Below are 13,649 nucleotides of genomic sequence, written 5' to 3' on the forward strand. Positions count from 1 at the left end.
CGATGTGATGCCTCTGTTGATACAGCCCAGAATGGCATTTGCCTTTTTTACGGCCGCATCACACTGCCTGCTCATGTTTAGTTTACAATCCACAAGTATCCCAAGGTCTCGTTCACACACAGTATTACCTAGAAGCGTATCCCCCATCCAGTAGGTAACCCTATTTCCCCATGATCCTCATGGGAAGGAGGATAACATTCAAGGTAGTTTACATAGCTCAGAGAAAATCCTTATGCCATTGCTTCCATGGCCACTGCTGAAAGAATTATTCTTCCACAGGAAAACAGCACTGTGAAGAAAATCTGGGCATTCATCTCTCAAGAGAGAACAAAAGAAATTTCCTGAGCTTAGGGATTTCCACAGGGCATGAGAAGGGAGGACAGTTGACTCCAGCACAAATGTGAGGATCTGGGTCACGGATCCCCAACCAGGGCCTCTTCTGCATGATGGATAAGCTGATGAAAACTCACTAAATACATCGTTGTTTTTCTGATTTCTGCACAGAAGAGTGAATTTACTCCGCAAAACTGATTTTGCTCTGCATGGTGAACTGCCTCTTGGGTGCTTTAAGCGTCTTTTCAGCTTTGTTTCTGAAAGATGCTTTTCACCAATTCACTTATCTCCCGCCTGCCTGGGATGGTAAAGGCCATCCGATGAGAAGCACAGATTGCCTGCTGGCATGGAAGAGGCTCTACAACACTGGTCCCCAACCTTTCTGAGGCTGGGGACCGGCAGGGCATCGGGCCGCGCCTGCGGGCCGCGCCCGCACAGGCCGCGCATGCGTGATGTGCGGCCCGGCCCTGATTCCCTCTCCCCACCCTCCCGCAGTAAGAAGCTTCCTGGGCCGCAAGCTTGCGGCCTGGGAAGTTTTTTACTGCGGGGGGGGGAGGAGAGGGAGCCGCGGCCCGGCGCCATGGCCTTTGCGGCCGGGCACTGGGCCGTGGCCCGCAGGTTGGGGACCACTGCTCTACAAGAAAGAACCTCATGGAGGAGCACATATTACACTGATTTTTCTTTTCCCATCCTAAATCACTCTTTAATTATTTAAATGTAAATTCACATTTATGATAAGTGTATTCCACCTTGTCTTCAGGGAGGAAAACAAACATGGCACAGGGTGGTGGGTTGTGGTGTGGTGGTTAAGAGTGGTAGCTTTTAATCTGGTGAGCTGGGTGTGATTTCCCACTCCTCCACATGCAGCCAGCTGGATGACCTTGGGCTCATCACATTCCTGATAGTGCTGTTCTGACTCAGCAATCCTGTTACAAGTTCTCTACACTCCACCGACCTTACAGGGTGTCTGTTGTGGGGAGAGGAAGGGAAGGATGTAGAGACTGGGTTACGTAAGTGTTAGCAAACCACGCTACGTAAGTGTTGGCAAACCACACCCCCCATGATCTACCTCTGCCTCTAGCCCTCCCTAGTGCACCAAACCTTTGCACCAAACTTTTTCCAATCACCTCACAGTTTTCTTAGAGTTGCCATATATGGCACGGCAGCTAGAAATTCCAATCCCGTTAGAACACAGGGGCTTGCAAGTGTTTTTTTTTTTTCTTTGTCTGTACTGGCTAACGAGGAGATATAAAATAAAGAAGTGTCTTCTGATCTTCAGGCTTCTTTCACCAGACTCCTGCCTTGTGTCGTTCATCATACCGCCTCCCGAGAAGTGGAGGAGGCTTTGGTGCAATACGGGGCGTGGGGTGCTCTAAGGATCGCTTCTGCCCGCCCGGAGCTACCAAGGACCAACAAAGTTTTATTCAAGGAGTCTACATGTAAGGAGACCATGCACCCAAAAGCCTCTGTCCAGAAAAAGACTTCGTTGGAATAAAACTTTGTTCTGCAAGCCAAAGCTAGCAAGCTAGCAAGGGGCAACCTCCTCCCATCTGCCAGCAGGGCACTTTAAGAAAATCCCAAGAGCTGAGAGGCTCTGCCTTGTGGCAGGGGGAGCTGGAGTCGCTAGCGCAGTGGGGGCCAAACAGTGGTTCTCCACATGCCTGTGGACTACAATTCCCATGAGCCCCTTCCTTTGCTGGCAGGGGCTCATGGGAATTGTAGTCCACAGGCATGTGGCGAGTTGTCATTTAGCCACCTCTGCACTAGAGCATGTCTTTTTTAGATGTTCTCTTTATGAGGCACCTTGCTCTAATACAGAATTTCTTCTGCTCAGGGATGTAATGGGCAATATTGACCAAGAAAAAACTAGGACCCATTCTGCATACACTGGATAATGTACTTTCAGTGCACTTTGGAAGAAGATTATTGTGTTCCACACAGGAAAATCCAGCAGAATGTGCTACTCTATGCAAGCAGATAGCCAAATTCTGCACAACAGCCATAAATGAAATGACCAGTCACAGCAACTTACCCTATGTTCCATTTAAGTAGCGAATAGAAATTCTGGTTTTCTTTTAAAATAAAAATGTGTAGCCTATATATATAACATCTCAGTATATTTTCTCAATACTGCATGACTCCTGCATTAATTTGCTTCTCACTTATATTTCCTGGTATTACTATATAGCAGGGCTAGTCAACCTGTGGTCCTCCAGATGTCCATGGACTACAGTTCCCAGGAGCCCCTGCCAGCATTTCCTGGCAGGGGGTCATGGGAATTGTAGTCCATGGACATCTGGAGAACCACAGGTTGACTACGCCTGCTCTATAGTACCTGGCATTATGCTATATTCGCATCACATCAAAACTAGATTCTACTGTTCCAACAGGGGGACCCACCTGAACCTAACAGCAAATGAATGCGATGAGGATTCGGATCTGAAATAGAAATCCAAGCGGTGCCAACAGACCAGCTGCAGACTCTCCGAGGCTGCCAAACAAGGTTGTTTTTCGCTAGAGGCGGCCGCGCGACGCCGTTGACATTTCACACCGGCTGCAGGAAAGCCGCTGGGGCGTTCAATCAGCCCATTTCCCCGCAAGGGGCTCGAAGCCCAGCGGTTTCGCTTTCGTTACGTCAAATCCACATTGGAAAATTCCGGAATGCGCCCCCCCCCCCTCTACTGCAGGAATCTGTTGTGTTGTCCAGCCTCCTCGGTCCGATCCGGTGACCAGATCCGGCCACTGCCGAGCCCGGGGGGGGGGGGGGGATCAAGATCTGTCCGGCGTTTTCGCGCCCCCTGGTGGCTCTCCGCAGAGGCGGAGCCGAACCGATTTCTCTTTCCGAAGGCGGCGGGAGGGCAGCGCGGAGGCTGAAGATCGGAGGAGGAGGGGAAGAGCCGGCGAGGAACGGGAGGAAGGCAAGCCTCGGGAACGGAGAGGCCAGCCCGCAGTCGCTCACCTGGGGAGACAGGTAAGGCGCCGGGTGTCCTCGCCGGGCTGCGCGGAGCAGCAGCGGCGGCGCTTCAAGCCCGTTGGGCACCAGACGCCCACTGGGGAGGGGGGCTGAGAAATAAGGACCTCCGGTTTGGTTTTAGGGCAGGTCCGTGTCGCCTTTGCCGACCTGAACAGGGGGATCCCGAAGGGGCTGGGCGATCGAAGGCTGGCCAGCCGCCGCTTTCCTTGCCCCGCGGGTCGGCGGCTGCGGCTCAACTTGTTGCAGGACTTTGGGTGACTTCTGTGTGTGTTTGCGGGGAGGGGGCTTCGGTGCAGTACGGGGCGTGGGGTGCTCTAGTCTAGGGATCGCTTATGCCCGCCCGTCGATGCGCCCGTGGCTGCCAAGGGGACCCGATTCCCGTCCAAGTGGCTGCAAGCGCGGCCGAGGGAGATAGGGAGGTGGGCCGAAAGAAAGAAAGAAGGGCGGTTCCCACAGTCCGGCGGTATTTTAGACAGGAAAGCCCGGACTGGGGCTTCCCTAGAGGGATCTGAATTGGCAGGTAGCCAACAGGCCGGGAGAAATATGCCCCCCTCCCTTTTACTACCCTTCCACGAATAAAAAGTTTGAAAACGGTCAGTTGAGGCACGGTATTAAATCCCTCCATTTATTAGAAACGTTTTTGTGCCCCGTTTCTACCCGGTCAGGGTCCCAAGGTGGCAGACGTCAAACAAACAAAACCCTTGTCCTTGGTCGTTGAATGGCATGCCCTGGAGTCCCCATTGGAGTTGCAGACGTTTTTTGTTTCTCTCCAGGCCAGTTGGCAACCCAAGGAGGTAGCATTGCACAAGCCTCACACCAAAGCAGCTCCTTTCTCTTCTTGGCTAATTAACTCCTCTGGGATCTAGCCAGACCTGGAACTGGGGTCTTTTTTGGTCTGTTCAGAGCATACCTGAGCACTCCATTATAATTTTGACCATTGCAGATCAGGCTGAAACAGATCCATGGCCATATGAAATATCGCACAGCTGAATTATTTGCCTAGATTGCATTATGGGGTCAATAAATAACCTTATTCCATGGTTAAACATCTGAGTATGATATTTGCATTGCATTTTATGAGTTTTTTGTCCAATCTGTACATGATGAGTTTTTTATATATCTTTATGTTTTAGTTTATGCAGTGCTCAGTTTGAAATTAACTACTGAGGAAGGCTTTTAGCCGAAATATGTTTTGGCACTTCTATGTGGAAACAGTTTGTACTTCTTAACCTGTATTTCTATCTTTGGATACTTGTCTCTATATTTTTAAAATGGAATTAGGACTCAGGGAAGCCGAAACATCCCTCTTTCTTTTCACTGCAGAACATCCGGATTTAAGACTATGGAAGAATTTCAGGTCGCTATTCATCAGGGGAAGCTGTCGGATGCCATCTCCATAGTGCAGGCAAAACCGCTGCAGTTTTTCACCGATGTGCCGCTCAGTGTCGCCGTGGTGGGTGAGCCAGGCTCGGGGAAATCCTCCTTCGTCAACAGCATGCTGGGCAAACGCTCTGGTGAACCGGGTGCCGCTGAGACTGGCATCCAAATGACGACTACAAAGGCCAAGGATTACCCACATCCAACACTCCCACAGGTCACCCTCTGGGACCTACCTGGGCGGGAAGATTCTTTCGTCTCCCACACTGATTGGGTGGATCTGAACCGCTTTGACTTCTTTATCATTGTCGGCTACCAGCGCTTCCGGACCATCCACGCCGATCTGGTCCATGAGATCCAGACAATGGGCAAGAGATTCTATTTCGTGTGGGCCAAAACAGATCTCGACGTGGAGGCATCTCAGAGACGGCAGCCCTCTGGCTATGATGAAGAGAAGGTCCTCCAACGCATCAGGGAGAACTGCATGGCGTGCTTGCAGGACGAAAGTGTGATTGGCCCTCAAGTCTTCTTGGTGTCCAACTGGGACTCCCAGAGGTTTGATTTCCCCCTCCTGTGGGAGAAGCTGAAGAGCGACCTCTTGTGGCTGAAGAGGCAAGCGTTCATTTCCAGGCTGCCTTCCCTCTGTGAGCCTGTCTTAGAGAGGAAGAAGGTCATGATGAAGGACAAGATTTGGCTCTATGTCCTCTACTCAGGGCTTTTGGGTTTTCTGCCTGTGCCAGGTTTCTCCTTCGTCATCGCAATGTTCTCCTTTGTGAAGTTCCGCTCGCAGTGCTACAGAGTCTTTGGCCTGGATGACCTGTCGCTCACCGTGTTGGCGAGGGATGTCGGGAAGCCGGTGGCGACACTTCAAGAAGTGATGACATCCAGAAAGCTGGTGCCCGTGTTGCTCTGGAAGCTTCCTGACCTCATGGGAGCCATTCTGATGATCGTAGAATACTGTTTGTGGAATCGCTTCCCCTTTGCTGGCTCCTTGTTGTCAGGAGGCTGTTCATTTTTCACCACCCACTACATGCTGCGTAGATTCCTAACAAATGTGAGCAATGACACCAAAAATGTCCTTGACAGAGCTCTAGAAAGCAAAGAGAGGACATCAGTCTAGAGGACGCTGATCTAGAGACAGATGCAATCACGGGGCATTCGGTGAAATTGCAATCAGGTCCAGGAAGAAGGAGCCTGGGTTGTTGATGCCGTCTTTGCAAGCTGGCTCCGCGTGGTGTACAAAGATATAAAATATACAATAACAGTAGGTAAAATTAAATTTAGAATTGATTTAAACAGTTACTAGTGTCAGAAAGTTGGCTAAAACCCAGCACAGCCCCCCTTTTCTCCAAGATCAATCTGGGAGACCGAAGACTTTTACTGTTGTTTTGAAAAATATTCCCTCCTTTGAACCCTAATATAGATTCTCCCTTCTGCTTAGAGGACATCCACGTTCCTAGCAGAGAGAAAAGGAAAACAAGGCATAAACCATCTACTCAGGGAGAGACCCTGACACAAACCTTGATGGGGGGAATGGTGTTAAGAGATCAGAGGGAAAGAAAAGATTTAAAAGGGGGTAGGAAGGAATATAAAATCTGTAAAATGTATCGAGTCAACATCGGCTTGCTATCTTAAATCTATTCTCAATTCTTAATGGTGAAATAAAATAACAAGGAATTGTGTATCTGTTCAGTGTGCCAGCTTGGGAGAGAAATTTGAGAACTCTCAGGCTCCCATCAAGAATGATTATTCTTAATAAAATTGTTTGCTGTGTCAGCAACAGACTCGAGGGAGTCTTCTCTCTCCCAGATTCATCTGGGGTGGGGAATTGGTACTGAGATTTAGCAAACTCCTGAGAGTTGGCAGGCACAGAATTCTACATCTGTTTAAAACAAAACCCAAGTATCTAGTCCACATGATAAAAAACACTCAGGGTCAAAGTCCTCATAAATGATTTGCTAACTTTCCAATCCCAACTTGATGCCAAGAAAAACTTATTTCTGTGACCCATATAAATTATGCAAGCAGATAATATATTTGTACAGTTTCTCTTTTTTTACATAATTGTGTTCTGGATTTTCTAATAATGGTGTGAGTCAGTGAAATCTAGAATTTGGGATTTAATTTCAGGGTGGGATGAGCAATATAAAAGAAATATCCTTCACCTGCTGTTGAAAGCTATTGCAACTAGAAAGAAAAGACCCTCCATGGCCCAGTTTGCCCCTTCCAACTTCTGAATGCCCACAGTATGCAAATAGCTCCCCCAATCATATGATCATAAATAATTACTTATTTAGAAAAAATAATGAGAGAACTATGGATATTAAAACATCCCCCATGAATTTTTGTTAAATGATGTGAAGAAAACCAGAAACATGTGAAAATGTTTTGAAACCTAGGCATGACTTTATTTCTCAGTTTTATTGGTAACATTTGTAGCAGCTTTCTTTTCCCCTTTCTGATTGTAGTATGCCTTTTGACTTTACAAGAGATAATACAAATAAAAGACTTCTTCCAATGAGATTTGGGTCACCTTTGCAGTAACAGTAGGTTGTTTTTGTCAAGGCAAGGGTTCATTCATTTATTTTTATTAACAAGATTTATATCCCATCTTTGCACCCATGTTGGGGCCAGCAGAGCTAGATAAAAATACATCATCAGATAAGGTAAAACCAAAATCAACACATACATACACAGAAACATTTCCAGTACACTCAGAGAAGAAATGTGAAGCTTCAGCACACAGTTTCTCAGTCTAAATTCTCCCCACTGTGAAAACTGAATAAAAGGGACCGTGCCAGAGCCTCCTACCTGGTTAATATCTCCCCCATAATCTCAGAATAGCCCTCACGTCAATATGATTTCAAACAGCTTTGCTAGCTGGATGCTCCTCCCAAGCGCTGCTGCCTTCTGTTCCAGAGGACCTTCCACACTAAATGTTCTCTTGGCTTCTCTTTATACAGCCCAGAACCAAATTTAGGCTTTCCGCTTTTGGGCTTTCCTCCCCAAGTTTCCCAGGCTGAAATTCATGATATGCTTTCCACATCTGAGTCTCACAGAGGCAGCCTCCCATCAGGTGTTGAAGTAAGCAGAGAAATATAATGTTGGCTGATCAGCCATGTACTCATTTCCTCCCCCCCCCCCCGCTATGGTCCTGGGCTTAGCACTCACGGAGGGACAATGGTGAAACAAGGAAACAACTTTCTGTGTGCCTACCAAAATCATGGGCATAGTGAGGGCAGGCCTGGCCTCCAGCCATCATTTCTCTCTTGAAATACAGCTAGATTTGGGACCTGGAGACCCCCTGGTTTTGCAGCTCATCTCCAGGCGACAGAAATCAGTTCCCCAGGAGAAAAACGTTGCTTTGTAGTCTTAGACTCCATTGAGTTTCCTCACTGCTTCTCGTCCCACCTGCCCCCAGCTCCACCCCGAAAGACTCCAGGTATTTCCCAAATCACAGGTGGCAACCCCAGTTAGATTCGAGTCCAGCAGCACCTCAGAGACCAAGAAGTTTTTCAAAATTCCCTTTGTCGGATATCTTTAAATCTCAGACTGTGAAAAGCTTTTTCATCTCTCGGGCTCTGCTGGGCTGAAATCTAGTTGCAAGCCGACACAGCCGCTCTCTGCAACTATCTTCTGGTAAATACGGAGCAGAACTCCCCAAGTTTCCCAGGCTGAAATTCATGATATGCTTTCCGCATCTGAGCCTGACAGAGGCAGCCTCCCATCATGCTTTGCTCCCTTTTTTCAAATCCGCCCCCCATTGGTGCCTGCTTGCACCTTTCTTTTTGTCGCATCCCTTAGTTCCACCATTCTGTGCCCTCAATCACTCCCCCCCAAGTATACTGAGTATGTGTGTAGTTTTTTTCAAGTGGGGTATTGCGTTACAACGCTGCTGTGGTGCAACCTGGAAGACTGCCACTATTTTTGATGTGGAACATATTCTGGCATGCCTCCTCAAACGAATACGAATGTGGACATAACATCCATAGTCCTGCCCATGGAGCATGGCATAAGACAGGGGTAGTCAACCTGTGGCCCTCCAGATGTTCGTGGACTACAATTTCCATGAGCTCCTGCCAGCAAACACTGACAGAGGGTCATGGGAATTGTAATCCATGAACATCTGGAGGACCGCAGGTTGACTACCCCTGGCATAAGATGTTGAGGAGGCTGAAGCAGCTGAGGAGGCTGGCAGCATCCTGCCAGCTGTTGTGCCACCCGTGGGAGCCGTGGCAGTGGCTGCCTGCCCCCAAGGCCTTGTCAGCAGCTGCATCACCCCCAGGGGCCTAGCTAGCTCCTATGCCACCAGCGGAGACCGAGGCAATGTCGGAGGCCACAGCAGCACTGGTGGAGGCCCAAGGTGAAGGTAAACAGGAAGAGGAAGAGGAAGGGGAGAAGGAAAGAGAGAGAGTGTGTGTTTGTTTGGGTTTTCTTGCATGGAAGGCAGGGGGAGGTTGGGAAACCAACAGGTAAGAGGGGAAACAGGAAGGGAAGGGAGTCTGTGTATGTGTGTGTTTGTTTGCCAAGAGGAACCAAGGACGAGGTTGGGAAACCAACAGGAATGGGGCGAAGGGAACAGGAATCGGGGGAAGAGAGTCTCTCTCTCTGTGTATGCGTGTTTGCAAGGGAGGGAGTGGGCCATGACCAAGTAGCCCCAGAACAGGTATGTATTCCACATACCCTCTGAGAGTCAGACTGTCGGGAGAATTTTTTTTTGTTAGAAACAGCTTTGTAGCGCAATCACCCCAGGTATTTTTTAAGACAGATTGTAAGGAGGGGAGGGAGAATGGTAAGAGGGCAATACATTTATTTGAATAGTCCTCTTTGGGCTAGATTATTCTAATGAGAGAGAACCTCTTGTGGCGCAGAGTGGTAAGGCAGCCATCTGAAAGCTTTGCCCATGAGGCTGGGAGTTCAATCCTAGCAGCCGGTTCAAGGTTGACTCAGCCTTCCATCCTTCCGAGGTTGGTAAATGAGTACCCAGCTTGCTGGGGGGTAAATGGTAATGACTGGGGAAGGCACTGGCAAACCACCCCGTATTGAGTCTGCCATGAAAACGCTGGAGGGCGTCACCCCAAGGGTCAGACATGACCCGGTGTTTGCACAGGGTATACCTTTACCTTTACCTTTACCTAATGTTTTAGATTGTTTTAATGTTGATGTTTGTACTTGTGATTCACTGTATTTGGCCATAAACAATAAACTTAGTTGTATCACATTTATTTTTGTTCGTTTGTCCGGTTATACCCATCACTGCCATGTTTGCCTGCACTCTCTGCATCCCATCCTTGGGTTTTATCTCGCATTTCCCATGTCTAAACTGGGGTCCCCAGCCTTTTTTGAGCTTGTGGGCACCTTTGGGATTGTGACATGGGATAGTGAATGGAAACACAAATTGGCTGTGGGAAGAGGTGGAGCCAACCACAGAATGGCTGCCAGAAGAGGCGGAGTCAGCCACAAGGTGGTTATCCTCCTTTGCTCCCAGGCACACTTGGGAGGAAAAGAACCCTAGAATCATAGAATCATAGAGTTGGAAGGGGCCATACAGGCCATCTAGTCCAACCCCCTGCTCAACGCAGGATTAGCCCTAAGCATCCTAAAGCATCCAAGAAAAGTGTGTATCCAACCTTTGCTTGAAGACTGCCAGTGAGGGGGAGCTCACCACCTCCTTAGGCAGCCTATTCCACTGCTGAACTACTCTGACTGTGAAAATTTTTTCCTGATATCTAGCCTATATCATTATACTTGTAGTTTAAACCCATTACTGTGTGTCCTCTCCTCTGTAGCCAACAGAAACGGCATCCTGCCCTCCTCCAAGTGACCACCTTTCAAATACTTAAAGAGGGCTATCATGTCCCCTCTCAACCTCCTTTTCTCCAGGCTGAACATTCCCAAGTCCCTCAACCTATCTTCATAGGGCTTGGTCCCTTGGCCCCAGATCATCTTCGTCGCTCTCCTCTGTACCCTTTCAATTTTATCTACGTCCTTCTTGAAGTGAGGCCTCCAGAACTGCACACAGTACTCCAGGTGTGGTCTGACCAGTGCCGTATACAATGGGACTATGACATCTTGTGATTTCGATGTGATGCCTCTGTTGATACAGCCCAGAATGGCATTTGCCTTTTTTACGGCCGCATCACACTGCCTGCTCATGTTTAGTTTACAATCCACAAGTATCCCAAGGTCTCGTTCACACACAGTATTACCTAGAAGCGTATCCCCCATCCAGTAGGTAACCCTATTTCCCCATGATCCTCATGGGAAGGAGGATAACATTCAAGGTAGTTTACATAGCTCAGAGAAAATCCTTATGCCATTGCTTCCATGGCCACTGCTGAAAGAATTATTCTTCCACAGGAAAACAGCACTGTGAAGAAAATCTGGGCATTCATCTCTCAAGAGAGAACAAAAGAAATTTCCTGAGCTTAGGGATTTCCACAGGGCATGAGAAGGGAGGACAGTTGACTCCAGCACAAATGTGAGGATCTGGGTCACGGATCCCCAACCAGGGCCTCTTCTGCATGATGGATAAGCTGATGAAAACTCACTAAATACATCGTTGTTTTTCTGATTTCTGCACAGAAGAGTGAATTTACTCCGCAAAACTGATTTTGCTCTGCATGGTGAACTGCCTCTTGGGTGCTTTAAGCGTCTTTTCAGCTTTGTTTCTGAAAGATGCTTTTCACCAATTCACTTATCTCCCGCCTGCCTGGGATGGTAAAGGCCATCCGATGAGAAGCACAGATTGCCTGCTGGCATGGAAGAGGCTCTACAACACTGGTCCCCAACCTTTCTGAGGCTGGGGACCGGCAGGGCATCGGGCCGCGCCTGCGGGCCGCGCCCGCACAGGCCGCGCATGCGTGATGTGCGGCCCGGCCCTGATTCCCTCTCCCCACCCTCCCGCAGTAAGAAGCTTCCTGGGCCGCAAGCTTGCGGCCTGGGAAGTTTTTTACTGCGGGGGGGGGAGGAGAGGGAGCCGCGGCCCGGCACAATGGCCTTTGCGGCCGGGCACTGGGCCGTGGCCCGCAGGTTGGGGACCACTGCTCTACAAGAAAGAACCTCATGGAGGAGCACATATTACATTGATTTTTCTTTTCCCATCCTAAATCACTCTTTAATTATTTAAATGTAAATTCACATTTATGATAAGTGTATTCCACCTTGTCTTCAGGGAGGAAAACAAACATGGCACAGGGTGGTGGGTTGTGGTGTGGTGGTTAAGAGTGGTAGCTTTTAATCTGGTGAGCTGGGTGTGATTTCCCACTCCTCCACATGCAGCCAGCTGGATGACCTTGGGCTCATCACATTCCTGATAGTGCTGTTCTGACTCAGCAATCCTGTTAGAAGTTCTCTAAGCTCCACCGAACTTACAGGGTGTCTGTTGTGGGGAGAGGAAGGGAAGGATGTAGAGACTGGGTTACGTAAGTGTTGACAAACCACGCTACGTAGGTGTTGGCAAACCCCACCCCCCATGATCTACCTCTGCCTCTAGCCCTCCCTAGTGCACCAAACCTTTGCACCAAACTTTTTCCAATCACCTCACAGTTTTCTTAGAGTTGCCATATATGGCACGGCAGCTAGAAATTCCAATCCCGTTAGAACACAGGGGCTTGCAAGTGTCTTTTTTTTCTTTGTCTGTACTGGCTAACGAGGAGATATAAAATAAAGAAGTGCCTTCTGATCTTCAGGCTTCTTTCACCAGACTCCTGCCTTGTGTCGTTCATCATACCGCCTCCCGAGAAGTGGAGGAGGCTTTGGTGCAATACGGGGCGTGGGGTGCTCTAAGGATCGCTTCTGCCCGCCCGGAGCTACCAAGGACCAACAAAGTTTTATTCAAGGAGTCTACATGTAAGGAGACCATGCACCCAAAAGCCTCTGTCCAGAAAAAGACTTCGTTGGACTTAAAGAGACCTCTGGAATAAAACTTTGTTCTGCAAGCCAAAGCTAGCAAGCTAGCAAGGGGCAACCTCCTCCCATCTGCCAGCAGGGCACTTTAAGAAAATCCCAAGAGCTGAGAGGCTCTGCCTTGTGGCACGGGGAGCTGGAGTCGCTAGTGCAGTGGGGGCCAAACAGTGGTTCTCCACATGCCTGTGGACTACAATTCCCATGAGCCCCTTCCTTTGCTGGCAGGGGCTCATGGGAATTGTAGTCCACATGCATGTGGCGAGTTGTCATTTAGCCACCTCTGCACTAGAGCATGTCTTTTTTAGATGTTCTCTTTATGAGGCACCTTGCTCTAATACAGAATTTCTTCTGCTCAGGGATGTAATAGGCAATATTGACCAAGAAAAAACTAGGACCCATTCTGCATACACTGGATAATGTACTTTCAGTGCACTTTAGAAGAAGATTATTGTGTTCCACACAGGAAAATCCAGCAGAATGTGCTACTCTATGCAAGCAGATAGCCAAATTCTGCACAACAGCCATAAATGAAATGACCAGTCACAGCAACTTACCCTATGTTCCATTTAAGTAGCGAATAGAAATTCTGGTTTTCTTTTAAAATAAAAATGTGTAGCCTATATATATAACATCTCAGTATATTTTCTCAATACTGCATGACTCCTGCATTAATTTGCTTCTCGCTTATATTTCCTGGTATTACTATATAGCAGGGCTAGTCAACCTGTGGTCCTCCAGATGTCCATGGACTACAGTTCCCAGGAGTCCCTGCCAGCATTTCCTGGCAGGGGCTCATGGGAATTGTAGTCCATGGACATCTGGAGAACCACAGGTTGACTACGCCTGCTCTATAGTACCTGGCATTATGCTATATTCGCATCACATCAAAACTAGATTCTACTGTTCCAACAGGGGGACCCACCTGAACCTAACAGCAAATGAATGCGATGAGGATTCGGATCTGAAATAGAAATCCAAGCGGTGCCAACAGACCAGCTGCAGACTCTCCGAGGCTGCCAAACAAGGTTGTTTTTCGCTAGAGGTGGCCGCGCGACGC

At 48.5% G+C, this 13,649-nt stretch overlaps 1 protein-coding gene across 1 annotated transcript; it reads left to right on the top strand.

Moving 5' to 3' along the window:
- The first annotated feature begins 3,067 nt into the window (after nucleotides 1-3,067).
- Nucleotides 3,068-7,205, top strand: LOC143837254 (interferon-inducible GTPase 5-like). The gene is made up of 2 exons (XM_077336866.1): nucleotides 3,068-3,304; nucleotides 4,631-7,205. The coding sequence occupies exon 2, from the start codon at nucleotides 4,650-4,652 to the stop codon at nucleotides 5,802-5,804; it is 1,155 nt and encodes a 384-aa protein (XP_077192981.1). The 5' UTR covers nucleotides 3,068-3,304; nucleotides 4,631-4,649; the 3' UTR covers nucleotides 5,805-7,205.
- The last annotated feature ends 6,444 nt before the right edge of the window (nucleotides 7,206-13,649 follow it).

Source organism: Paroedura picta, chromosome 5 (genome assembly GCF_049243985.1).
Source record: "Paroedura picta isolate Pp20150507F chromosome 5, Ppicta_v3.0, whole genome shotgun sequence".
Lineage (NCBI taxonomy): Eukaryota > Metazoa > Chordata > Lepidosauria > Squamata > Gekkonidae > Paroedura > Paroedura picta.